We start from the raw sequence: 25,840 nt of genomic DNA, 5'->3' as shown, positions 1-25,840 counted from the left end.
AGGGGGGTAGATCATTCTGGTCCCCACTCCAATACAGTAGGTGGCAGTAATGCACCTTTAACGCTGGTTGCCACCCGCCATACAAGCAGAAGAAGAAGAAGTAGTAATACAAAAAAAGTATAAGTAAAAATATATATATATAAAGAAATAAAGAGATATAAAAACCAAAGGTAACATTTCAAGTACAAATATTTATCAAATACACATTAGGTTTTCATTGCCTCCTTATTTTTTAATATGTTTTTAAAGTGGTGCCATATTGTGGTAATTCTAATTTTAAATGTGCACAATTTGATTTAGATTCAGCTCATTTGTTCTAGTGAATGTGAAATGTTCCCGAAATAAAAGCAGAAGTAGTGGTGGTGTTGTTTTTCCCCTGGTGTGGTCACATGTCAACACACGTCACATCTTTTGTAGTTGTCTGCGCAGCCATTTTGGGGGAGGCTGTGGATCGACGAGCTGCTTGTGCCATTATCAGCTGCCCAAAAAAAAAAAACACACAAAGAAACCAAACGCAGAAACGTTGGACGACACGCCGTTAACGATGGGCCCGCCGGGAGACAGAAAAGGCCACATGTCGACTGAAAGAACGGAGGACTTCAGCTGGATTGTCGATTTATCTTGACATGGCATGCAGCAGGGCGAGTCGCAGGTTGTGACGACTGAAGAAAAGAAGAGAAAGAAAACGGCAAACACCTCGAAACTTCAGACGTGAAAACTTGGGGGAGATTTTGTTTAAGCTAACGTGTATTTCTCCACGCAGCGTTAGCCGTTGATTCTCCCGTTTTATTTTGGTCGATGAAGTTGTTGACAAGACACGACGACTAGCTAAAAAAAAATGCTGAGCTCAAGCAAAACCAGTTAGTCAGTTAACCCCGCAGGTCGCTTGACTTTCACAACACTGGCAGTCGCATTGAAGCTGGAGAGAAAATGTAAACGCGTAGAAAGATGACTGTACGCTAAGCTAGCCAAACCACACATAGGCCTCGATTAAGCCAATCAGTCAGAAGATAAGATGTAGCTTCATCGACGGTTCACTACTAGTTAGTGTTGGAAGTGAATGCCTAGATTAGCTTGCTAGCTCACCTTAGCTAGTGTGCTAAAAATACGCCCACATCATGACTCTCAGCAGTGGCAGCACCGCAGGCCGTGAGCTAAATGAGTGGCAGTAAAAAGTCAAGGAAATGTCAAGGCAGTAGTCTTCGATGTTACCCGGTGCCAATATCTCCTGGCATCTCTATTTACCTGCCATGTTAGTCTGTATCTTAAATCCGCCTGTAACACGCACATAACTCGACAGATAAACACACAAAAAAAAGATAGCCATGGATGAGGGACTTTGAAATGACCCAAATAGTCAAATATGTGTCCGCTTGCTAGTCTCTAGTCCTCAATTTCACTATCAAAAAAATATATTGTCAGTATGGGTTTTTACGGTAGCAGCCGTTTCTGTTGATTTCAGTTACCTACTCAGAAAAGTTGCTCTTTTATCTCGTTGGAATCCCTTGTCGATGGCAGGTTGAAAAATAGCTAATTTGGCTTTAAAAGTCATGTCTTAAAACATGGATTTCTGAACCAGTAATATGGAGATTTAGTCTTAGTTTGTTGACCATTCCCCTCCTCAACACTGCCCTTTTACAAAAATTAAAATGACTTAGTTTTGTTTCTGATTTGTCGACCTTCTCAGTTGGTAGTTAGTGGGTATTTTACAGATCTAGCCTAGAGTTGTTTGATGCGTTGTTTGTGCAAAGGGTAGCAAGCGCCATCCTTCATCCAGCGTATGAATACAAAAGTAGAGGGTGAAGCCAAAGTTTTCTGCATAAGAGAAGGAACTACCATCAAAATCTAACCATGGGGGACCCAACTTCACGAAGAAATCATACAAGAAATCGACTAAGAGCTCAACTTCGGAAGAAAAGGGAATCTTTGGCTGATCAGTTTGACTTCAAGATTTATATAGCCTTCGTTTTCAAAGACAAGGTTTGTCAGTAAAATTGAGGAATAGCGTTATTCTTAACTCCATCTTAAATAACACACTTTTATTACTTATTTTATCATTAAACATTTAAATGTTACATCCAATGTGTTTTTATCTACGTTTCTCATCACAGAAGAAGAAGTCTGCGCTTTTTGAGGTAGCTGAAGTGGTGCCGGTGATGACCAACAACTATGAAGAAAACATCCTACGAGGTGTGCGAGATTCCAGCTACTCTCTCGAGAGTTCGATAGAACTCCTGCAAAAAGATGTTGTGCAACTGCACGCCCCCCGATACCAGTCAATGCGAAGGGTAAGTCAGTCCACCATCTGAGGAGGGTTTATCTTGAGTAAGAGAAAGACCTTTTGTGTTTTTAAATTGTTCTCTCTTACAGGATGTGATAGGCTGCACACAGGAGATGGACTTCATCCTTTGGCCACGCAACGACATTGAGAAGATTGTGTGTCTGCTGTTCTCCAGATGGAAGGGGGCCGATGATGAACCCTTTCGGCCTGTTCAGGTCAGATCATCTCACATTACGTGGGCAGCACATTTTTGGAGCCTGGTCTTGCTTCTAATTATGGCTGCAATTTTTTATTTATGCAATTATTACATTACTTTATCAATTAGTATGCTGATTACTTTCTAAATGTATCGGTTGATTATTTAGTCAAATACATTTCAAATGACCGTGAAATAATTCATCACATTTTCCCCGAGATCTTTTGAAAGAAGAAGCTTTCTAATGCTAGGGGGGGAATTTTTTCAAGCAACAATTAAAAATAATTGCCCTCTGTCAAAATACAGATTTTAAAGGTGACCTATCATGCAAAATGCACTTTTGTACGTCTTTTATACATGAATATGTGTCCCCGGTGTTCCAGGGAACTCACCAAGTGTCAGAAAACACAACCCTCTCTATTTTCCTCCATACCCAAATCTCTTAAAAAGGGCCTGCAACAGATCTGATACAGACTGATCCAGATTTGAACACTTCTATGACGTCATAGAAGTGGCGCTACGGCTATTGTGCCAACTCCACCAATCAGGACGAGACAGCCACGGACATTGCCATTCGAAAGCGCTGGAGACGCTGTAGTACATATGCCAGGCCTGTAGATGGTGCTGTTCTCACAGAATCAGCCCATGCAAAGACAGTGTTAAATTGAGCGAAATGAGGAATGGCTAAAATGCATGATCTGTTTGGTATTTTGAAAAATAAAAAGTATGCCTTATATAGGTATGGTCCTACACTATATTATTCAAATATAGCATTATAGGTCCACTTTAAGTTATACAAGTTATAACATTTAGCTGTTTTTTGGATTACATTTCAAATGTAGTTGTAATCACTTCATTTTCACAATGTACATATTTCACAAATAGATACCCTTTTAATAATGAATTAAGTGAATTGCCCTAGTCTGGATGTAACAGAATGTACGTCTTGGCTCACAAGTCTCCTACAATTTACAGGCCAAGTTTGAATTTCATCATGGAGACTACGAGAAGCAGTGCCTGCATGCTTTGGGTCGTAAAGACAAGGCTGGAATGGTCATGAACAACCCAACTCAGTCTGTGTTTCTCTTCATGGATAGACAGCACTTACAGGTGAGTCAGTCCTCTGAAATGATAATGTTACTGATCTGACAAACCTAAACCTCAGACAGCGTCCTAACACACACACCACAAATGTTCTCTGTCCACCTCTCCTGCAGACTCCTAAAACCAAGGCCACAGTGTTCAAGCTGTGCAGCCTCTGCCTATACTTGCCCCAGGACCAGCTGACCTGCTGGGGTGTGGGAGACATCGAGGATCACCTCCGCCCATACATGCCTGACTAAGGCTTCCTGCTTCACCCAGCCTCATAGGGAAAAGCCCTTCATTTCTCTCCTGCCTAAACCTTCAGAAGCAAATAGATGTACTCATCTCCACCCGTTTCTTTTAAAAGATTTGAACTTGTGCTTGGATCTCTCCTTTTTTTGTTACCTACTTGTTCTCCCCTCCCTGACCAGAAGCTGGTTCGATTCCCACCCTTGTTTTTTCTCACACCCCAAATGTTCCTCCTCTTCTCTCTGCCATTTTTTTGGATTGGTTTCTCAATTTTTTTATTTTTTTTTCCTTTACTCCCTTTTCATTCCCTCCTACTCACTCATCCATTTTTTTTCATTTGAACCTGCACGAACATTGATTTTGAGTGGTTGGTTGTTCTCTTGGAGCCGCTCTGTCAACAGCACCGGTCATTGAAGGAACTCTTTATGTTGCATCAAAACAGGAACAAACAATACACAGGTCTTCACGGTGGTTCTCAGATGGACGTGTTTGATATCCTTGTTGTCATAAAAAAGGATTGTTAAAGCTTGTTTGTAATGTCAATGGGGTTTCTAGAACAACTTGACACAATCTTTTGACCAAGGAAAGGTGTGAAAAGGTGTTAAAACACCCGTATAAGCAAAGATGAACAATATTTGTCAAATCATATGGTGTAGGTATTGCTTCTTAAAAACCGCCTTAGTTTTTTTGCTGGACTTTTAAAAATTGTTTTGGTGTCATTTGCTTTCCTCTGAAACATGCTAGGCAGGCCTTTGTTAAAATCTTGAGTGACCTGAAAGGCATTGTACACAAGTTGGTTAAATGTTGAAGGTCATTGTCAAGCCGTTCATGCACCATTAATTTAAGCTACTGAAATCTGATGTTATGTTTTGTTTTATTTGGGATGTGGGTTGGTGACGAACTGAAATTGTGACATAGTTAATGTTTAACTTGCCTAACAAAAGTTGCTGGAAGCTAAAAGATTTCTTTGTTTAATTTGACCTACTAAAATGAATATAATTTGCTACAATGCTCATTAAATTAAAATTAGATTTTGCTGGCTTGCTTGTTAAAGAATATGAGGTTCATAGTACATATAATTTTGCTCCTTGTTGATTCAGTGTGTTCAGTTGAAAGGGTATAAGGCGTGTAACTTCTGGGTTTTTTCTGTTGATTCTCAAATCAATACTGCTGAGCATATCCCAATACAATGCAAATTCTGAAAGCATAACTCGTCTATTTCTTTTATTGCATGTGCATGAAACATTGATACAGTGTTTCCATTAGGAGTGAATCTGACCATACAGTACTGTTGACGAAATATGTGTCACAACATGAATTAAGTTAATAGCTGAGAAGGATTTGTTGACAACATTGTTTTCACAGTCAGAGGTTAGTTAACATCTTGTTAACTTGTTTTAACCATACAGTTACATGATACGTGATTTACAGACAGGCACATTGGAGCGAGTTCAGCTGCCGCCAAGGTGTTTAGTGTGTCGGCCTTGCGCTATGACCTTCCCGGAGGCTTTGCTGGTGAGGTCTACTGTGGCGAACGCCAGGGTCCGTCCTTGCTTTAGAACCTGAGCAGTGATGAGTACGTCCTCTCCTATCTTGGCAGCATTCATGTATCTGTAAGACATTGACATTTGTTCCCAGTCATTTTTAGTTTACGAGCTTAATCTTTAATCTATGACCTGGTTAACACACTGAAGATCGAGGTCTGACATTACAGCTGAAGGCACTGCTGAATACACAAAGATCACGCTCTCTATATTTTTCTGGGGCATTCAGGGTTTTTAAGGCACTAAACCTATTATTATGCGTGATATTATGAATATTATTAAACCTTAGTGAGTAACCTGAAATCAAAATTAAAGAGTTATTTGGAGGATATAAAAATAAGACTGCATGCAGTTTAAATGTTGTGACCACATAGGTCCATATAAGTCAAATGTTTAAGAATAGCACATTTAAGTGTTTAACAGCCACACATGTCAAATAAATTCAAAGAAAAACTGAAGATACAAAGCAAAAAACAAACATCAGTAAAACAATTGCAGGACGTGATATCAAAATGTCAATCTCAAATCAATCAAATGCCAACAAGAGAGGTCTGCATCGAGGGTTCATTGCACACATTTTATAAAACAAGCATGATATGAAGTAAAAACTCTACAATCAATGTTATCTATTAAGTGATCTATTTCACAGGTAAATCTACAGGTGATACATCTTAAGTAGACTGGAGGACTCACGTTATGTTCATATCCACACTGACTCCTGGTGATCCCCTCTCACTGTACATGATGGCCATGGTGGAGATAACATCCACCAGGGTGGCTGTCAGTCCGCCGTGCAGCGTCCCTCCTCGGTTGGTATGCTCTTCCTCTACCCGCAAACCACACACCACCTTACCTGGGCTTGCAGACAAAACGTCCACCTGATGGAAACACAAATATAAAAGTTTCCTGTCAAGATGCAACAATGTTGATGATCACGATAGGTTGTGTTTAAAAGAAAAATATCGAGGTGTCACAGTCACAGAACTCTTAAAACATTCCGAAATGTAGCATAATATGCACGTTCACCTTGCTCAGGACTCTGTCAAAGCCTGGATTGTCTACCATTGCTCTCATGATTTGTTTTAACGTATTTAAGGACAGAGAAGCCATATTTAACGCGAGTATGAGACCAATGTCAAAGTTGTGTTTTTACTTCAAACCGGAAGCTGTTGCGTCTGATAGATCGTCCGGGCGGAATTAAAGTTAATATGTCAGAGAACGTTTGCTTAAACAAGTAAGTGGCACCGAGATTATAACAACACCCCGTTGTGTTAATTCCACACCGAAGATAAACTGTACTTTTGTATCTTACTTTTATAATACAAAGAAGAGTTGTACTCTGGGATTTGTTGTAAACTACTTAGCACATTCACATTCCGGAAGACTTTAACAGGTACACCTGAGATAACTTGCAGAGGAAAACAAAACCTTCGGAAAACATTAATTTATGTCCGCAATAGTTGCTATAAAAAATGGCCTCAACATCTGCCTCGGAAAAACCCTCAGTTTCTAATGTGGAAGAAAACAGAAGTCGCCTGTGCAGTGAGTTTGCGGCCATAACAGGAGCTGATAGCGCGGTGGCTCAGTGCTACCTGGTGGAAAATGAGTGGGAGATGCAGGTACAGTAGCTATAACAACTTGCTATATCAAACTGCTGTGGTTCAGCTTGCTACAGATGGTGGCAACATTTTTAATTTAAATCTAACCTCAGTGCAGTTTATTTGACTGTGTAGGTAATTTTTTAATGCTATGTAAATGCTAACCAATGTTTCTACATTATAATGCTTTGCATGGTATGAACATGTGAAATGGAAATGTCTTAACTGTTGTCTTACAGAAAGCTATGAACTCATTCTTTGAGGCTGATTTGGAGAACGTATTTGCAGAAGATATGTCAGAAGACAGTGAGAGCAGCTCCAAAAGAAAGAGACAGAAAATGGAGGAAAAACCTCCAGCAGAATGGTTAGTCTCCTGTCTTCTCTCCAGGCATTAGCCGCTTTCACAGTACTGTCAGCGTTCGTGTAGCACGACGCTGACGTTAGCTTCCGATTCAGAGCTTCCGATTCGGCAGTTAAGGGGGAAATTAAGGGACATTTAATTTACAGCGCTGAGCGAACAATCCTCCGTGTTTGTAGGCCTACCTCTTAAATTGCTGCATAGCCGATTTATTTGGTCTAGATTATCCCAGAGAAGCATTCTTTATAACACAGTTTTAGATTTGTAAACCTTTATTCTATATGTGAAAATACAAAAAGGGGAGATTTCGCTGCTTTTTTCGCATCTTGACCACATTAGACCAGGTCCTGATCTAAAACCACTATACCTAAACTCATCAAATCTGGATTATCCCAGAGAGGCTCAACATTCTTTATAACACAGTTTTAGATTTGTGAAACCATAATTCTACTTGTGAAAATGCAACTGAGGGAATTTTGATTTTTCAACATTTGTATTGAGAAAGTCACTGCAAAAGTCCTCTCTCCATTTCATTTCACGTCTGCATTATCATGTCTTCTTTTTCACTTTGAAACAACAATTTCAAGAGTGCATTACCATGGTAATGCTTGCTTGAAATTGTTGTTTCAAAAGAAAACGACTGTTTTTCTTTTACTTTTCCTCTAACTGGCCACACTCAATCTCTCCTAGTGCTTCTGCCAGTTGCATACCTCCAACTTTATCCAGAGCTGTTATTGTGGCCTGTGTTAGAAGAACCATAATTCAGCCATTAGTGTGCTTGTTCTTCATTTGAGCTATATACTAAGACATTTTCATAAAAAGCTTTCTGTCAATTATTTGTCTCATTTATCAACATATAAATCATTTTCATTTATCTGCCACTAACACCTGCCATAATTTCAGACCCTGCTCTTCCTCTCCTTCCCACCATTTGCCCTCATCGTGTTCCTACCTTTGCAGTCCCCTGACCTCCCAAATGCCTACAGACATGATCCTCATTACCTCATGATCTATAGAGTTTATACTGTAGACCTGCACAGCAGCCCAGTCAGGAGCAACTCAGGAGATTTAGCTGCTTTTTTCAAATTTGTTCGCATCTACAGTATAAACTCAGTTTCAACAGTTTCAACAATTTAAGAGTGCATTACTGCACTCTTGAAATTGTTGTTTCAAAGTGAAAAAGAAGACATGATAATGCAGATGAGAAATGAAATGGAGAGACATGGACTTCTGCAGTGACTTTCTCAATACAAATGTTGAAAAATCTAATTTCCCTCAGTTGCATTTTCACAAATAGAATTAAGGTTTCACTAATCTAAAACAGTGTTATAAAGAATGTTTAGACTCTCTGGGATAATCTAGATTCGATGAGTCTAGGTATAGTGGTTTTAGATTAGGACCTGGGGCCTCATTTATAAAGGGATATACGCTCAAAAAATGGCGTACGCCAGTTTCTACGCAATGTTTGCGATTTATAAAATACTAACTTGACGGGAAAACGTGCGGTCCTCCACGCAAACTCTAACCCATCTGTACGCACTAAGCACAAAAACGGGAGAGACGAGAAACTGCGACACCGTTGGCAGAAGGAAGAATGGGGAGAAATATGTGGAAATAATACCATAAATAAAATGTTACCTCTCACTTATCATATATGAAGAATTCATTTTTCAAACATTGATCAAAGCCAATCTTAAAATGATTTAACCTGTTTGAGACTCCTCAGTGCACACAAAAACATAACTTGGAGAAATAAATAAATACGGATATGTTATTTAAAACCACCTCGAATATGTTGTGTTAATGTTATGAAATGTTTTCTCATAAATGATGCGGTAAGCAGGAGGACAGAATTACGTCTAAACTGACGCCGTTTTGCATTTCTATAGGTTGTATATGAGCATGTTTTTATATACTATCATGTTTAATCATGTTTTATGCCGTTTGCTAAGACTTGATAAGTCGCTCATAAAACACAGGAGGTATGGAAACTAAGAACACCATATGGTAAATTGTACAGCTAATATAACACAGCTGGGACACAAACCACCAAATACAAAAACATAATTCAGATCCAGTCGTCATGACTCCACTGCGGAGGGATTCCCCGATCATTTCTTACAGTTTCTCATCAAGGGGGTGTCTCCTGTCCCCGGTACAAACACACTGCCTGAGGAAGGCTATGTGTATTTCTTTGTCATTAACCTTTTTCGGACCACTTATTTATTTATTTTGGTGACGATCCGACCTCCATGCTGCTACTCTGGTTCAAACTGCATCCACCAAACAATATGATTTATCTCGACCTCCCCAAAATAACCAAAATCTGACACTGTGTGAGATGTCTTTTTTAGCTGTTCTGTCGTAATTTCCTGCTATCTTCTTCATGCAGTCAGTCAAAATGATTGAATGAAAGGGCGTTTCTTTGACTATTTATAGGCAAATATGGGCGTTACGTGAAGCCCGCAAAAGCTGCACCGCATTTCGAGTCGATTGTGATTTATAAAGGGAAACCGGCGTAGGAAGTGCTGTACGCACTTTCCTCACCGGTATGCAATGTTTGGTGAATCGGAACATTTCTGTACATATATTTTTGGGATTTCTGCTACGCAAGCAACCTTCCCACGTGAATCCTACGCACGGCGTTATAAATGAGGCCCCAGGTCTAATGTGGTCTAAATGCAAAAATCGTCTCCACTGCAGCCTGTGCATCTCAACCATAGAGATCTCAACCCCCCCCTCCGCAGCAACTCTATATCCGTCAGTTAAAGGAAATACAACTAATGTGTTGTGTTATATTAGCTGTACAATTTACCACATATGCTCTTAGTTTCCATACCTCCTGTGTTTTACGAGCGACTTATCAAGTCTTGGCAAACGGCATAAAACACGATTAAACATGTATTAAACATATATAAAACAATGCTCGTATCTACAACCTATAGAAATGCAAAACGGCGTCAGTTTAGACGTAATTCTGTCCTCCTGCTAACCGCATCATTTATGAGAAAACATTTCATAACATTAACACAACATATTCGAGGTGGTTTTAAATAACATATCCGTATTTATGTATTTCTCCCAGTTATGTTTTTGTGTGCACTGAGGAGTCTCAATCTAGGCGTTTGTTAAATCATTTTAAGATTGGCTTTAATCAATGTTTGAAAATGAATTTTTCATATATGATAAATGAGAGGTAACCTTTTATTTATGGTATTATTTCCACATATTTCTCTCCATTCTTCCTTCAGCCAAGGGTGTCGCAGTTTCTCGTCTCTCCCGTTTTTGTGCTTAGTGCGTACGCATAGGTTAGAGTTTGCATGGAGGACCGCACGTTTTCCCGTCAAGTTAGTATTTTATAAATCGCAAACATTGCGTAGAAACTGGCGTACGCCATTTTTTGAGCGTATATCCCTTTTATAAATGAGGCACTTGGTCTAAATGCGAAAAGAGCAGCGAAATCTCCCTTTTTTGTATTTTCACATATAGAATAAAGGTTTTACAAATCTAAAACTGTGTTATAAAGAATGTTTAGACTCTCTGGGATAATCTAGTCCAAATAAATCGGCTATGCAGTAGGGCGGCTGTCCCGAATACAATTTTTCGGCCTCCGGATATTCGGTAGTAATCAGCAGCGAACCGCTTCAACACGTGTATTTCGGTGTATTCACGGCATTCATTTTGTTATTCAACAGTATTGTTGTTCTATAGTTATTTGTTAATGTAACCCAATTTGTGTTCTTTGAAATTGAAAAGGATATCGCATTGTGTTTGTTACGTTCGTTGCAGTTGTATGTCTTGTGTAATTTGGCTTGGCTTCCTATTTATGGACATGCTTTTATTTTGAAGGAGTTAAGGCAGTTGACAGGAAGTTGTTGTGCATTGGAAACAACGTGACGGAGATTAAGAGAAAAGTAATATCTGCATATAAAGACGGAGAAAGTAAACGATAACGTTTTTGGTTAAGTGTTAGCACCCCCCGAAGAGGTACAAGCTCTTACGTTGATATTGGAGATTTCAATAAATTACATTTGAAAAAAAACGGGGGAAAAATGAATATCCGAATAACAAAATTGAAACCCGAATAGTACTCCAACGAACGAATATTCGGATATTCGGGTACAGCCCTACTATGCAGCGATTTAAGAGGTACACACACGGAGGATTGTTCGCTCAGCGCTGTAAATTAAATGTCCCTTAACTTTCCCCTTAACTGCCGAATTGGAAGCTCTGAATCGAAACCCAACTTCAGCGTCGTCTCTCACGAGTCTTTCTGATAGAGCCAGCAAACATTTACAACTCCAGAAGAATTGACAGTGTCTTAAAAATGTCCAGTATAGATTTGACTGGAGAGAGCCCTGTCTCCACACGCAAACCATCAGAAGAAGACGACCACAAACTGTCTCTGATCTCCTGGAACGTGGATGGACTGGATACGGACAACATTGGAGAGCGGGCCAGAGGCCTGTGCTCCTACTTAGTCTTGTAAGATTTTTTTTATATATGTACGCTGTTGATCTTGGTTGTCGTAGGTAGCATGATATTGTATTTGTCGCTGGTAACCTACATTTCTTAATTAAAATATGTTGAATTGAAAGGTCAGCTGCAGAGCACTGCCCTGGATATACATTGTTTAAATAGTCAGATAGTGTATGAAAAATTAGCTTTATCTTCATGTAGATACACTCCGGACGTGGTGTTCCTTCAAGAACTCATTCCACCTTACGTCCTGTATTTGAAGAAACGGGCTGTCAGTTACCTCCTCATTGAAGGTACGGTATGAGTACTTTTTGAATTGTACTAGTAGTGACTTGTCCTAGACTTCATTCCTGGTTTAAACTGGGGCTGCATAATACTTTATTTTTTAATCGTCAATGTGATATTAACCTGTTTTCTACTGATACCTTTTAAAGGTCCCATGTCATGGCCATTTCTACTGATCATAATTCCATTGTTGAGGTGAACTAAAATAGATTTATATTGGGCAATTTTCCAAACTCACATTGGTTTGTTATACAGCATCTCTGTACAGTGTGTATTCACTCTGTCCACCCCCCCCCCCCCCCCTCCTGTGAGCCCAGTGGCCGTCTGCGAGACAGCGAGACACAGCGAAACCCAGCCCGAACACACACACACACACCCGCAGCCTGGCTGGGAGTTTGTGTGTGTGCTCGCACACAGACTCGCAGCCTCGCCGCGTCCCGCCGTCTCAGGGAGGAGAAATCGGCAGAGCTGCAGCTGAGAAAAGATTGAGTGTGTGTGTGTGAGGAAGTCCGCGGATTGGTCCATTTGGACCAATCCACAGACTTAACGTAACGGCTCCAGACGTAACGGCTCCGGACGTATTGGTCCATTTGGACCAATGGGTCCATTTGGGTATGGGCACGTCACTGTACCCAGGAAGAAAACAATGGAAAAAGACAAATCTCCAACGAGGCGTTCTGGGGCAGCAGACAGGTATTTTCTGTGTTAGAGTTTTACTCGCTACAGGGTGTACTTTGAGGGTTTGTGACTTTGCAGACCGTTTACATGCCTAAAAACCTTCATAACACAGGGTAACGGGTAATAACCTGAAAATAATGACATGGGACCTTTTAAGCAATACAAAAATTACTATGTGACGTCAGTTTAATTTATTGAAAGAGAATGCTGGTAATAGTTTCCTTTCACTTCCACACACAATTGTATTTGAGCAGTATACTGAAAGCAGCAGAGTAGACTATACAGGACTGTCTCAGAAAATTAGAATATTGTGATAAAGTTCTTTATTTTCTGTAATGCAATTAAAAAAACAAAAATGTCATACATTCTGGATTCATTACAAATCAACTGAAATATTGCAAGCCTTTTATTATTTTAATATTGCTGATTATGGCATACAGCTTAAGAAAACTCAAAAATCCTATCTCAAAAAATTAGAATAGTTCCTCAGACCAAGTAAAAAAAAAAAGATTTATAACAGCAAAACACAATCAAACATTTGAAAATGTCCATTAATGCACTCAGTACTTGGTTGGGAATCCTTTTGCACGGATTACTGCATCAATGCGGCGTGGCATGGAGGCAATCAGCCTGTGGCATTGCTGAGGTGTTATGGATGCCCAGGATGCTTCAATAGCGGCCTTTAGCTCATTAGCATTGTTGGGTCTGGTGTCTTTCAGCTTCTTCTTCACAATACCCCACATATTCTCTATGGGGTTCAGGTCAGGGGAATTTGCAGGCCAATCAAGGACAGTAATGCCATGGTCAGTACACCAGTTACTGGTGGTTTTGGCACTGTGGGCAGGTGCCAGATCATGCTGGAAAATGAATTCCTCATCTCCATAGAGCTTTTCAGCAGACGGAAGCATGTAGTGCTCTAAAATCTCTTGGTACACAGCTGCATTTACTCTGGGCTTGATGAAACACAGTGGACCAACACCAGCAGCTGACTGTGGGAACTTCACACTGGATTTCAAGCAACTTGGATTTTGCTCCTCTCCAGCCTTTCTCCAGACTCTGGCGCCTTGACTTCCAAATGAAATACAAAACTTGCTTTCGTCTGAAAAGAGGACTTTGGACCACTGTGCAACTGTCCAGTGCTTCTTTTCCTTAGCCCAAGTCAGACGCCTCTTCCGTTGTCTTGAGTTCAGAAGTGGCTTGACCATGGGAATACGGCTATTGTAGCCCATTTCCCGGACACGTCTGTGAACAGTGACTTTTGATACCTGGACTCCAGCTTCAGTCCACTGTCTTTGAAGCTCCCCCAAATTCTGGAAGCGACTCTTCTTCACAATGCTGTTAAGGCTGCGGTCATCTCTCTTGGTTGTGCAGCGTTTCCTGCCACATTTCCCCCTTCCAACAGACTTTTTGTGGATGTGCTTTGAAACTGCACTCTGTGAACAGCTTGCTCTTTGAGAAATTTCTTTTTGTGTCTTACCCTCCTGATGGAGGGTGTCAATGACGGTCCTCTGGACAGCAGTCAGATCAGCAGTCTTCCCCATACTTGTGATTTAGTTTACTGAACCAAGCTGAGTGTTTTTCAAGGCTCAGGAAACCCTTGCAGGTGTTTCGAGTTAATTAGACGATTCAAGTGATTCGTTGAACACCCTACTAGTATACTTTTTCATGATATTCTAATATTTAGAGATAGGATATTTGAGTTTTCTTAAGCTGTATGCCATAATCAGCAATATTAAAATAATAAAAGGCTTGCAATATTTCAGTTGATTTGTAATGAATCCAGAATGTATGACATTTTTGTTTTTTTAATTGCATTACAGAAAATAAATAACTTTATCACAATATTCTAATTTTCTGAGACAGTCCTGTATATTAGCTTTTTATTGAAATTAATATTGTTATAGTGACATTGAACAATGTTATCCATATTTCCCTCAAATTGTGCTGCCATAGTCTAATGTATTGCTCCTCTTAACCTCTGCGGGTCAGGTGGTGAGGAGGGTTACTTCACGGGGATCATGCTGAAGAAGTCAAGAGTCAAATTTGTGGAGAGTGAGAAAGTAACCTTCCCCACTACTCAAATGATGAGGAATCTGCTCGTAGCTCAGGTATGTGCACATATAGTTTTCCAGAAACTCGTTTGCCACCTTGAGCTCACCTTGGCTGATACAAAGTTGGATTTGTCTCTTTGAATTAAGGTGACTTTCAAAGGACAGAAGCTGTGCCTGATGACTTCCCACCTGGAGAGTTGTAAAGCGCAAGCAGGGGAGCGGATGAAACAGCTGCGGGTTGCTATGCAGAGGATGAGAGAGGCCCCTGACGACGTCACCGTCCTGTTTGGAGGGGACACAAACCTGAGGGACACTGAGGTCAGTAATTTGTCTTTAAAGGTTCCATGTCATGGCCATTTCTACTGATCATAATTCCATTGTTGAGGTATACTAGAATATATTTATATTGTGCAATTTTTTTGACCAATCCACGGAGGGGTCGTCGTTACGTCACTTGGTTCCCAGAAGCAACGGCTTAGCAACCCCATTGTTTTGTTATGAAAATGTATCTATATATATTTATCACATTCTCGCGAGATCTATCAGGGGTCGTTGTAAGTTAAAGCGCAAACTGTTACTTGGCTAATGTTGTTATAATTCTCAGTATGTGAACACAGATTGAAAATGGAAAGATTTCTCACAAGTCAGTGCGTGCGTGTGTCTGTCTGTTTGTGGTGTGGTGATGAGGTTAAATGCCACAGCATGCCAGTTGAAACAGTGAACGATCGCTATTAGCCGCATTCACACCGCAGGACTTTCCCTGGTACTTTGGTTCTTTAGTTCCGTTATTACCAATAATGTCGCTTTCACACCGCCGGGACTACTCAGTGCCGGGAACTCTTTTGGCCATTTTCAGTCCCTGCTAGAGAGGTGGTACGAACCTGGTGATAAAGGAGTGCCAATTTCTATTCTATTTCTATTGGCTGGGCGAATTGCAAACCACGCCCCGTTAGACTCTGAATTTTTTTTGTTAGGCAGCCATTTTTTTCCTCGCTACAAAACCACATCCACACCTGAGCGAGTAGTTTTTGTTTGTACTTTAAAGCAGTTATGACCACACGTACTACAACACCGGAGCGGTGGAATGATGAGGAAGTGTCGGTGCTTCTGGCAATTTACTCTGAGGACGAGATGCAGCAGCTTCTACAGAAAGCAGTTCCCAACTCCAAATGTTTGTTCGCAAAAGCTACTTGAGCGGCGTGATGGCGTTACTGTTATGTCTTGACTGTGCAATAAAACAAACAAACTGGCGAAGCTTTATTTATTGTGTCCCACCCCAAATTTGCAGAATAGAAGAATGTGAGAGCAGACAGGTGTCGGTGGTTGAATTTATCTACAATGTCGCCTTGTGCAGCAATGGCAGGGGCAGAAACACAAGTCTTACACACATAAACACAAGTCATTTATCATGTCATTTGTTTTAGATAAATAAGGGAAAACGCCAAACAACGATTAATGTCCTTTTCCAAAATCAGCCTGAGGGGGTAATATATAATAAATACATAAAGATAAAGTCCATTGTTATAATGGGGTATTTTATTTGTAAATTACCCTTATAACCCAGCCTCATGGTGCACATGATTCTTTGCTTGGACATTTTATTGGTTTGAGTCATTTGAGCTCGGATTCTAGTAGGGACATAAAGTAACACGTATCTTAGGAAGATATGAACTTCATCTTGGTGAAGTTGATGCTGAATTCACTATTTAGTAGATAATCATGTGACACTTTATCTTTGCACTACGGTCTGTCTGCTGAGCCTACCTATTATATATATATATATATATATATATATATATATATCATGTACAGCGGGTGGGCTTTATACCCCCTCCCCCGTGTAGTTCTTCTTCTCTCGTTTTTTTTTTGTACTCGCCGTGAAATGGTTTTGCGGCCTGCCAGTAAACCCCGAGAAGAAGAAGACGAAGTGACGTCAGCGTAATCTTGCCTCAGGGAAAAGACTGCGGTGTGAATGCGATAGGCACTAGCCCCCTGGCGGATTCAGTACCGTGGTACTTTAGTGCCGGCACTAAAGTACGGCAAGTCCTGCGGTGTGAAAGTGGCTATTGTGTACTTGTATGCTTAGGGTGTAATGGTATTATACAAAAAAAACGGTAGGGGTTGTCTTCGAGTGTGGGGAAAAGTCATAATGATTGCTATACTATTGATTGGTTCTGTAAGGCGTGGCTGTGGCCGTCAATACCAGAAAATAAAGAGAACGTTTTCGACATTAAAGGCTCGAGACTGATCTGTGATTTTGAATAGCGGTGAACACTACAATATGAACAGGCTCGTGCTTGGCAGCATAGACAGGTCATTTCTGTGTTAGAGTTTTACTCGCTACAGGGTGTACTTTGAGGGTTTGTGACTCTGCAGACCGTTTACATGCATAAAAACCTTCATAACACACAAGGGGACGGGTAATAACCAGAAAAGCATTACATGGGACTTTTAAATCATGTGTGACTTAAAAACTGATGTGTGATTGCTGAAATGGTAATCCACTCCCCCCCTTGTTTAGGAAATCCACTCTTTATCAACAAAATCCTTGTTTCTCGTGGAAATATTATCCTTTTCTTTTTTTGTCTTGTTCATTACTTTTGTATAGAATTTAATGGCTTAAATTAAATAATTACAAAATGCCAGTTTCAAGGAACCCTTCCTGCCTTGTTGCAATTCTCATCAAATAAAATGGAGAATTCATCTAGATTTTTAACAATTTATTTTTTTCTTTAAACCCTTTTTAAGTATACTATGCATTATGAAATGTACCTGTGTCTAACTATTTTCTTTATTTTTTACTGATTGTACTATAATGTCCCAGCCCTCACCTGTTCTGTGTAAATACATTATTTTTCACATCTTTGTTTATCAATTATCACCACACCTGCCATCACACAGTGTTCCTCTTTAATAATCTTTCCCCTCGACTCCATCCCAGGTTGCCAAGGTGGGTCTCCCCCCACAGGTCAGCGATGTGTGGGAGCGACTGGGAAAGCAGGAGCACTGCCGTTACACATGGGACACCAAAGCCAATAGCAACAAGGCGCTTCCTTACGTCAGTCGCTGCCGCTTCGACCGTGTCTACATCCGCCCAGCAACCAAGGAGGGCGTCCCCCGCCTGGCCCCCGACCACATGGCCCTGTTGGGTCTGGAGAAGCTGGACTGTGGACGCTTCACTAGTGATCACTGGGGAATCTACTGTAGCTTCATCGCAGCGTAAAAAGGCACACCAAAAAATCCTGAAACGTGTCCTTTAAAGTTTAATATGAGCTCTTAAGTTGAGGCCTTGTCAGTACTGGCATTAGAAAACAAACATTTCTCTGTGATTGAAGATCTGACTTCCTCTGAATGTTGGTTACCTGTATATTTTATATCCTGATTTAGTTAGTTTTATCTTCAAAATGTTCCCTTGTTGGAGTCTCTGACAAAGCCTTTTTTTTTGTATAATTGCTAAATGAATCTGGGAAAATACTAATAAATGTTCAAATATCAAAGTTTGCATCACTGTGTTTATGTAGTTTTGATATCGACCACTAGAGAGCACTGCAGAGTTGAAATGTGGTTCTGCGTTAGTGTTAACATAAAAACAAATCAACATATTTGGATAGAGATTTATCTATTTGAACTTGATGTTAACCACCAAATCATTGTAACTTTAGCTATAGTTCCATAAAACTTAAACTACAAATTACTCACAATTAAATTAAACATAAAGAAATACACTTGCAGCTGATGGTCCTAACCAGTAAGGCTTTATGATTGCTTCCTCATTTTACATTATTAATACATGTGGCATGTAAAGTGTCTGCTGTGAAAAAAGCCTATTAGAATGATATGCTGCTCTTTCTAATGATTTAATACCACCCTAATCTACAGATCTACATTATGACCTCTGTTCCACCCCAGATATATCACGGTCTCTGTCGCCACACTGTCTGTGTCCCTCAGCTGCCTGTAACGCACCCTTCAGATCTCAGAGTGTGTTTTCATGTTTGCACGGCGAGCAGAAAACCATTTTTACTTCTCGGTCACACAGAGTGAGGATCAGCTGACCTCAGGAGAGGACACAGATGTGACTCTTCCCCGGGAGCAGGCGTCACCATATCAGGCCTCCCTCCCCCTGATTAGCAAGGACATGTGAGCGACGTCTGTCTAGCTTTAATGACATCTCCTAAAGCCTAAAACTTTAGGAATAATGTTTGTCGTCTTGTGCCTCTGTTGCTAATAGCATTGTGTTTTCGGGTTGTCAGTCTGCCCCATTCTCGGGAACGCCGTATCTAATCAGTTCATCAGTCACAGTGAACGTTTGTGCCATATGGCACAAACGTTCACTGTGACTGATGAACTGATTAGATTGTAGGGGTCAAAGGTTGCTGTTGCTGTAACTTCATAAAACACGTTATTTGGCCAACACTCAAGAATCCATATGACCTCATATTCAAATCTTATTGCAGTCAAACTTAGGTAATTTAACATCCTGTGCCACAATGTTAAACCTTCATTTTTTTTAAATAACAATTAATTAAAATAAATCTTGAATTAAAAGATGATGTTCTGTTATTTTGTTCCACTAAAAGTCTAAAGCCCAATGAAATTCAGTGTACATTCACATTCAACAAACAATGCCAGAAAATCATTATTTATCAGGAACATTGTTGGGTATTTCTTAATACATGGTCCTTGGTCTTCTAGAGGTGCACTATTTCTCCTGTTTCTGTACTGAGCAGTTTCCCACTTCAGCCGAGAGGAGTGGAGCAGCAGCAGGTCATTGGTGCTACAGATGGAGGCAACATCTGTCGGGGCCAAGTAACTGGTCATGTGATCCAACGTCCTGCCTTGAGCAGCATCCCTCTGCTGCCAGAGGCCCATCAACATTTCCCTCCTCCAACAAATATACAATCATCCATACGTTTCCCTCTGGAAAGCTGTGTGGATCATTTCCCTCACTCTGTTTTTATATTTTATAATTTCACCGAGCTTTTATTTTCAACAGCCTCACAGATTTATTTTTGGAGCTCTCCTCCAAACACGTAGCCCTCAGTGAGAACTCAGGCTTTCATTTGAAGCCCGTCAAAATGAATGTTCTTGGTTTGTGTGGACGTTTGTGTGTGCTGCCGGAGAGGCTCTGGGACGAGGTTTGTCCTTTGAAGCAGGACTGGATGATGATGGATCGGACACAGATCTGACCCGAACCCGGAAGAGATCGGCTGGTCTTGCGAAGATCAGCAGAGAAACTGTACTGCAGCTCCTGGTAAAATAGGGGGGACAGAATGCAAAAGGGGGGTCTGGTCTGCTGGGTGATTGATGGACCGTGGCTGTGCTCTCTTTGGGTTTTTGTTTTTGTTGTATCTGGGGTGTGAGCAGATGGCTGTGGGCAACGTTCCCACTGTATATGTGTGAGCAGGATCTATCTGTACACACACACACACACACACACACACACACACACACACACACACACACACACACACACACACACACACACACACACACACACACACACACACACACACACACACACACACACACACACACCTCCCCCTGTACAGATAGCTTGTCACAGGCAGGGCATGGCAAGGGCAAGCGTAAGTGGTGCTCCACTCTACATCACCACCGCTACATCCATCACTGATTCCCTTCAAAATCGCTGTGACAAACGGCCCCAGCAGCCAGCGTTATTTCAGACCGTACAGTGCTGCTGCTTCTGGTACATATTTGAGCACTGACAGCTATTCAGATTTTTGCAAGATAAGGGGAAACCTCCTGAGAGAACATTTTTTCTTTCAAAGGGTTGAGGACGAAGTAATACTGAGGACCACCACTGGAGGTGAATAAGGTACAATGTTACCTGATATATAAGTGGCGGCTGGTGGAAAATATTTTAGGTGGGGCTGTGGAAATGGTGACCAAACAATACTAGGGGGGTCCGGGGGGATGCTCGCCCGGTAAAACATTTTGAGAAAAGACCCCTTAAATTATGACTTCTGGTGATGTTAGAGGGGAGGACAAATTGAGGCTTAAAAATATGAGAAGACTGATCAATACCTCCATAATCTTCAGTGTGGTTAGCTATGAATCTTCCAAAACTTCCAAACACCTTGTCCTGGACATAGTTTCTACAGTATAAACTGTGCAACAGTACAGTAGGCCCACACCAACTGCAGAACACCGGGGCTTTGGGAACACTCAAAATTACTTAAAATGATTTAATTCTCATTGAACCTGTGAACTCCCTTTTTTTTTTCTCACGAAACTGTGTCTCAGGGCTTCTTAAAATGTAATAAACTATTCATGTGTCCTACTCATTTAACGGGAAGAAACTCAGCTAACTGATGAAATGAACCATGTTTACCGAAACAAAACACAAGTCTCACAAGAAGCGTCTAAATGAGCCCTGAGCGAAAAAATGCTAACGCACTCTAGGTATAAATCAATACTTATCGGATGCACAAACAAGCTTAGCTAACAGGCTGAGATTCCACAGATTCTAGAAATAAAAGTATCATCACTGAGCGATCAGAACTCGCGACAGGGGAAGCAAATACAGACATCACACGACGTACCTTAACTTAGCAAAACACGGAGATATGCTCACCTTTTACTGTTATTCTGATCAAAAATGAGAAAAACGCAGCTGTAGGTTAATCCATAGGTTAATGCAATGTGTCTGCCACTTTGAAAACAATATTAATAATCCATAATTCAATTTTTATGTCAAAAACGGAGTTTTCATATTAGCTGCTAATGATAGCTTCCAGATTGTATGACAGCTTCCTGTTTTGTCTCCTCAGATACGAGTCCAAACAACTCACAGACTGCACCGGGCGCTGAAGTAGGCGCCCTGTGACCATCAGATTTGACGACGCTGATTGGATGAAATTATGTTTCGGCGGCATAGTTTAAAGATAGCAACAGTTGGCTTCTGCTGCACTTGCTGCACTCTCGTCTGGGCGCTATGCACGGGCAAGGCCAGGCAGGAAACATGTGACTTATCAGTAACTTTAGACATCGTAACACAATTTTAAACGAGATTTTATTGTAGATTATACATTTGACTGATAACAATTATATAATATTTACCTTGTTTATTAAAAATTAAAATTAAAAATATGTTTTTTAAATATATATATTTTTTATTTTTAATGTGGGGAGAGCGGGGGCGGCGCCCCTAGCGCCCCTATGGGCCGGCCGCCATTAACCTTCAACCTCCCCAGTTGATTACGTACACAAAGATATCAAATATCTATAAATAGGTTTCTGAACATGTGTTTTAATATGCAAAGAGGCAGTACCTCATTAATGATGTACTAATTAACATACATTTCAAGAACAGATATCTGAACATTGGGTCAAGCCAGCGCCGTATAGACTGAGAGTTACGTCATCTCCGTTCACTCCAATGGACCACTTTTTTACAGCAATGGCGGATCGTGGAGCCTCTCAATCGTTCCCCGGAAGTTAGCGCCAAGGCTAGCAGAGCTGTAGAGTTGCAGCATAATAGACCGTTCGTGACGGACTTTTAAAGGTAAGAAGAAGTTTAAAGATTTATATTGCGGATGTTATCAGTACATCTGATTCAAATTAACATTTGTATTAAAGGATGTCAGTGGATTATCCCTAAATTAGTAGATTTAGGGAACGTTTACAGATAACAGATAAAGCTAGGATAACGGATCAAGTTAGCAACACACGTTGAACAGCCTTTTAATTGTAAATTCCGTTCTCTTAATGTCGTTTCATCCAACGTTGTTGAATTAGAGAAGAGGGGCTTCTAAACGGGATTGTATGCGGGTGGAGGGAGTTAAATATTAGATAAATATAACTGGTGCGTGTAAGAGTGAGTGTTTTTAGCAGAGCCATATTGTGTCCTTGTGATTATGTTGATTATTACCTGTCTGTATTATGTTGCAGCTCAGCTGATTTTGGATTGATGGCAAAGGGAGAGGGACTTAAGTGAGAGTGAAAACACAAGGTAAGTTTAATACTACTGTTTTATATAAGTAAGCATACTAAACATGTATTCTATCACTGTATTATATAAGTAATCGTGTTAGTAACCTACTGTATGGCAGGTGGAGGGGCAGTGATGTTACAGGTGGAGGAGCAAAACTGCAAGACTGCAAACTCACAAGACAGAGAAATCAAAGTTTGTTCTCCAGAGAAGAGGTTGATTTCACTTCATTTATTTCATATTTTCTAAAGATGTGGAAATGGCAAAAAAAAAAAAACTTGAGAGCTGTAACCAAGACAACTGTAACAACATGAGTAGAAAGCCACCAAGGTTTTTCAAGTCCCTCTCTTACTCCATTTTGCCAACCCAAACTTCCAGGTACATGACGGGAAACCTTGCTTGTTTTTGTTGTTTGCGCTCCTCTGGCTGGGTGCTGGCAGGTGGAGGGCAGTGATGTTGGCAGGTGGAGGGGCAGTGATGTTACGGGTGGAGGGGCATTGATGTTAACTGTTACACACCAGGCTCAAACTTAACATTGCATCCTTCTTTGCAGTGTCCTTATTCCTGGAAGGGGAATCTGCAATTCCTGCAGAGTTTTGTAACCCGTTAGTCCGGACGCAAAGCAAATGTTTAAAGCCTTCTTAATTGTCTATTTCATCCCCTTTGTGGTGAGTCTGCCTAATGCCTTAAGTTGGTCTTTTGAAAACGTCTTCTTATATTTGTTGTCCCTAATTTTCATTGTTTTCTTGAGAGCTGTGTTTTCCTTCCTGATTTTTATTAGTGCAGACTTTGCTTTTTTGGTGATTCCTTCTTGGCTCTTTAATTTTTTTAATAGATCTGTTTGACTGGCTGCTGGTTCCCTCGTATGCTGACTGGCTGCTGGTTCCCTCGTATGCTGACTGGCTGCTGGTTCCCTCGTATGCTGACTGGCTGCTGGTTCCCTCGTATGCTGACTGGCTGCTGGCTGAGTGGGTGGTGTCCACCCTCCCTGTCTCTCCTCAGTATACATACACATATCGATTTGTTGTATAAATATTGCAAATCAAAACCTTTATTCACTAATAATTACCAAAAATCGTAGTTCTATCTCCTGTTATCAATGCATTCAAATTGCCCGCCATGAACTTCCGGGGAACAATCCTCGTCTGCATGAACCACGTGACGATAACCGTTTTTGGACTTCCGCTGTCGTAACTCTTCTATCTATACGGCGCTGGGTCAAGTCAGGTGCAACATTTGTTCCACACAAGACCTAGTGCTTTTTTTTTTTTTCTACAACATTTTTGGCACATCTGTGGGAATTCTGTATTGAACGAGAAAATTCATACAAATATTTTTGAAATAAAAAATGTTGCCATGTTTTTATGAATAAAATATTATATAAATAGTGCTAAGAATGATGTATGAACAAACCCTTTTTAAACCCATCAGAATAGTCATGTTTGTCATATGGTGTTGATGTAGTGTAGATTTCTGTGAGGAAAAGACTACATTTTGTTTAATAATTCCAAACCATTTGAAAGAATAAACAGGGTAAAACATGTTAGATTTCATCATAATTGTTGCCATGTTGATAAATTGCATTAGGACTAGGGATGTAACGATACCAAAAACTCACGGTACGATAATATCCTGATAACAAGTACAAGGTACGGTATTTATCGTGATATTGAATAATAAAGGTAAGAAAAAAAAATTCATAATTCTTTTTTTTTCAATAAAACATTTTTTTACTCGGAAAATGTTTCTTTATTACATAATAAATCTGATTTTTACAGCATTTTTGTAGGATAGCAGTATTTTAAAGTGTCAAAAACAAAGTGACAGTAACAGACTGGAACAAGAAAACCAGTGTTTTTGTACCTACTGGTACTACCCAACAAAGTAAGCATTTTCTTTATGCCACTGCATCTCACAAATAAACAAGGACATTTAATAATCAGACCCTGCAATAAAATAAATCAAGTTTCACTTTAGTTTTTCAAGTAACTCAACTCAAACTCACTAGTCACTCACTCAGCATCATCAGACAGGTTTTTAGGAGAATGTCCACATTTCCAGGTATTTATAAGCTGGGATGTTTGGGCATTTACAATATCCCCTGCTCTGGAAAAAACTCTCTCACCAGTGGTCGCGTTAACCGAATATTTTATTTAACAATGACGGAAAAATCTGAAAGCAGTCTGTAATTTTGACAGATTAGAACAAACTCGGAACAGCGCCAACGTTTCCCCAGAGCCAGGCTCTGGTGTTATGCCGTGTTATGCATGCCCTCCAAAAGGAAATGATATAGTTTCCAAACCGTACTTTGCCGTACAGATCAATACATGTCTGGGAGATTTTGCTTTACGCTGTGCGCGTCCCGCGAGGTGCATGCACACACGGCATAACACCGCCCCCCCACCCCCCGTTGACAGTTCATGAGCATGCTCTATCGTGAACTGTTCAGACCCGACGGGTAATAAGGGATTATGACGGATATTTTACGATCCTGTCTGTCAAAATGACGGACAGCGAAAAAGTCTAACGCCAGGCTTATTGACATGGCGAGATATCAATATATGGTTGGTACTTGTCAATGTCTCTAGGTATGTACATGTAGCCCTGTAAATACGATGTCCTTTTGTGTTATCTGTTGTTTTATTTTCATATTGTAACCTACTTGCTGTCATGTTGGACAGGTCTCTCTTGAAAAAGAGATCGATGATCTCAATGGGACGACCTGGTTAAATAAAGGTTTAAAAAAAAAAAGTGTTTTAAAAAAAAAAAAGATTTTTATTTTTTTTTTAAATCACGGTAGATTTAGTCAGTCTCACGACGGTATTGGGAAGTTTATTTACCGCGATACCGCGATAATCGGTATATCGTTACATCCCTAATTAGGACAATATTTGTTTGTATTAGAAGTCCTTAATGTTATTTTTAAATAATCATTCATGGCATTATCTAATGCTTACGTTTGGTTAGAAGAGGGAAAAACCTGCAGATAAAAATAAGACAGCATAAGTAAAATTAACACGTGCATATGGATTATGGGTGTTTTCTTTCACTAGTCTTAAAGAAGACATGTAAGACTTGCACAAT

The 25,840-nt window shown here is 40.3% G+C and overlaps 3 protein-coding genes across 3 annotated transcripts; 2 read left to right on the top strand and 1 right to left on the bottom strand.

The window, feature by feature from the left end:
* Positions 1-431: 431 nt before the first annotated feature.
* Positions 432-5,019, top strand: cUnh6orf62 (chromosome Un C6orf62 homolog). The gene is made up of 5 exons (XM_079654037.1): positions 432-1,980; positions 2,112-2,288; positions 2,371-2,496; positions 3,453-3,587; positions 3,695-5,019. Exons 1-5 carry the CDS (start codon positions 1,852-1,854, stop codon positions 3,818-3,820), a joined length of 693 nt encoding a protein of 230 aa, XP_079510163.1. The 5' UTR covers positions 432-1,851; the 3' UTR covers positions 3,821-5,019.
* acot13 (acyl-CoA thioesterase 13) lies at positions 5,019-6,588 on the bottom strand. The gene is made up of 3 exons (XM_079654038.1): positions 6,380-6,588; positions 6,047-6,231; positions 5,019-5,420 (listed from the first exon to the last, which is right to left on the bottom strand). The coding sequence occupies exons 1-3, from the start codon at positions 6,461-6,463 to the stop codon at positions 5,261-5,263; spliced, it is 429 nt and encodes a 142-aa protein (XP_079510164.1). The 5' UTR covers positions 6,464-6,588; the 3' UTR covers positions 5,019-5,260.
* A 69-nt stretch (positions 6,589-6,657) lies between these two features.
* On the top strand, positions 6,658-18,299 carry tdp2b (tyrosyl-DNA phosphodiesterase 2b). Its single transcript, XM_079654036.1, has 7 exons — positions 6,658-6,972; positions 7,191-7,315; positions 11,645-11,794; positions 11,990-12,081; positions 14,741-14,859; positions 14,950-15,120; positions 17,744-18,299. Exons 1-7 carry the CDS (start codon positions 6,826-6,828, stop codon positions 18,023-18,025), a joined length of 1,086 nt encoding a protein of 361 aa, XP_079510162.1. The 5' UTR covers positions 6,658-6,825; the 3' UTR covers positions 18,026-18,299.
* Positions 18,300-25,840: the final 7,541 nt, after the last annotated feature.

The sequence above is a fragment of the Notothenia rossii genome (assembly GCF_949606895.1).
Source record: "Notothenia rossii genome assembly, chromosome: 10".
NCBI lineage: Eukaryota > Metazoa > Chordata > Actinopteri > Perciformes > Nototheniidae > Notothenia > Notothenia rossii.
This window is presented reverse-complemented; position numbering and strand designations above follow the sequence as displayed.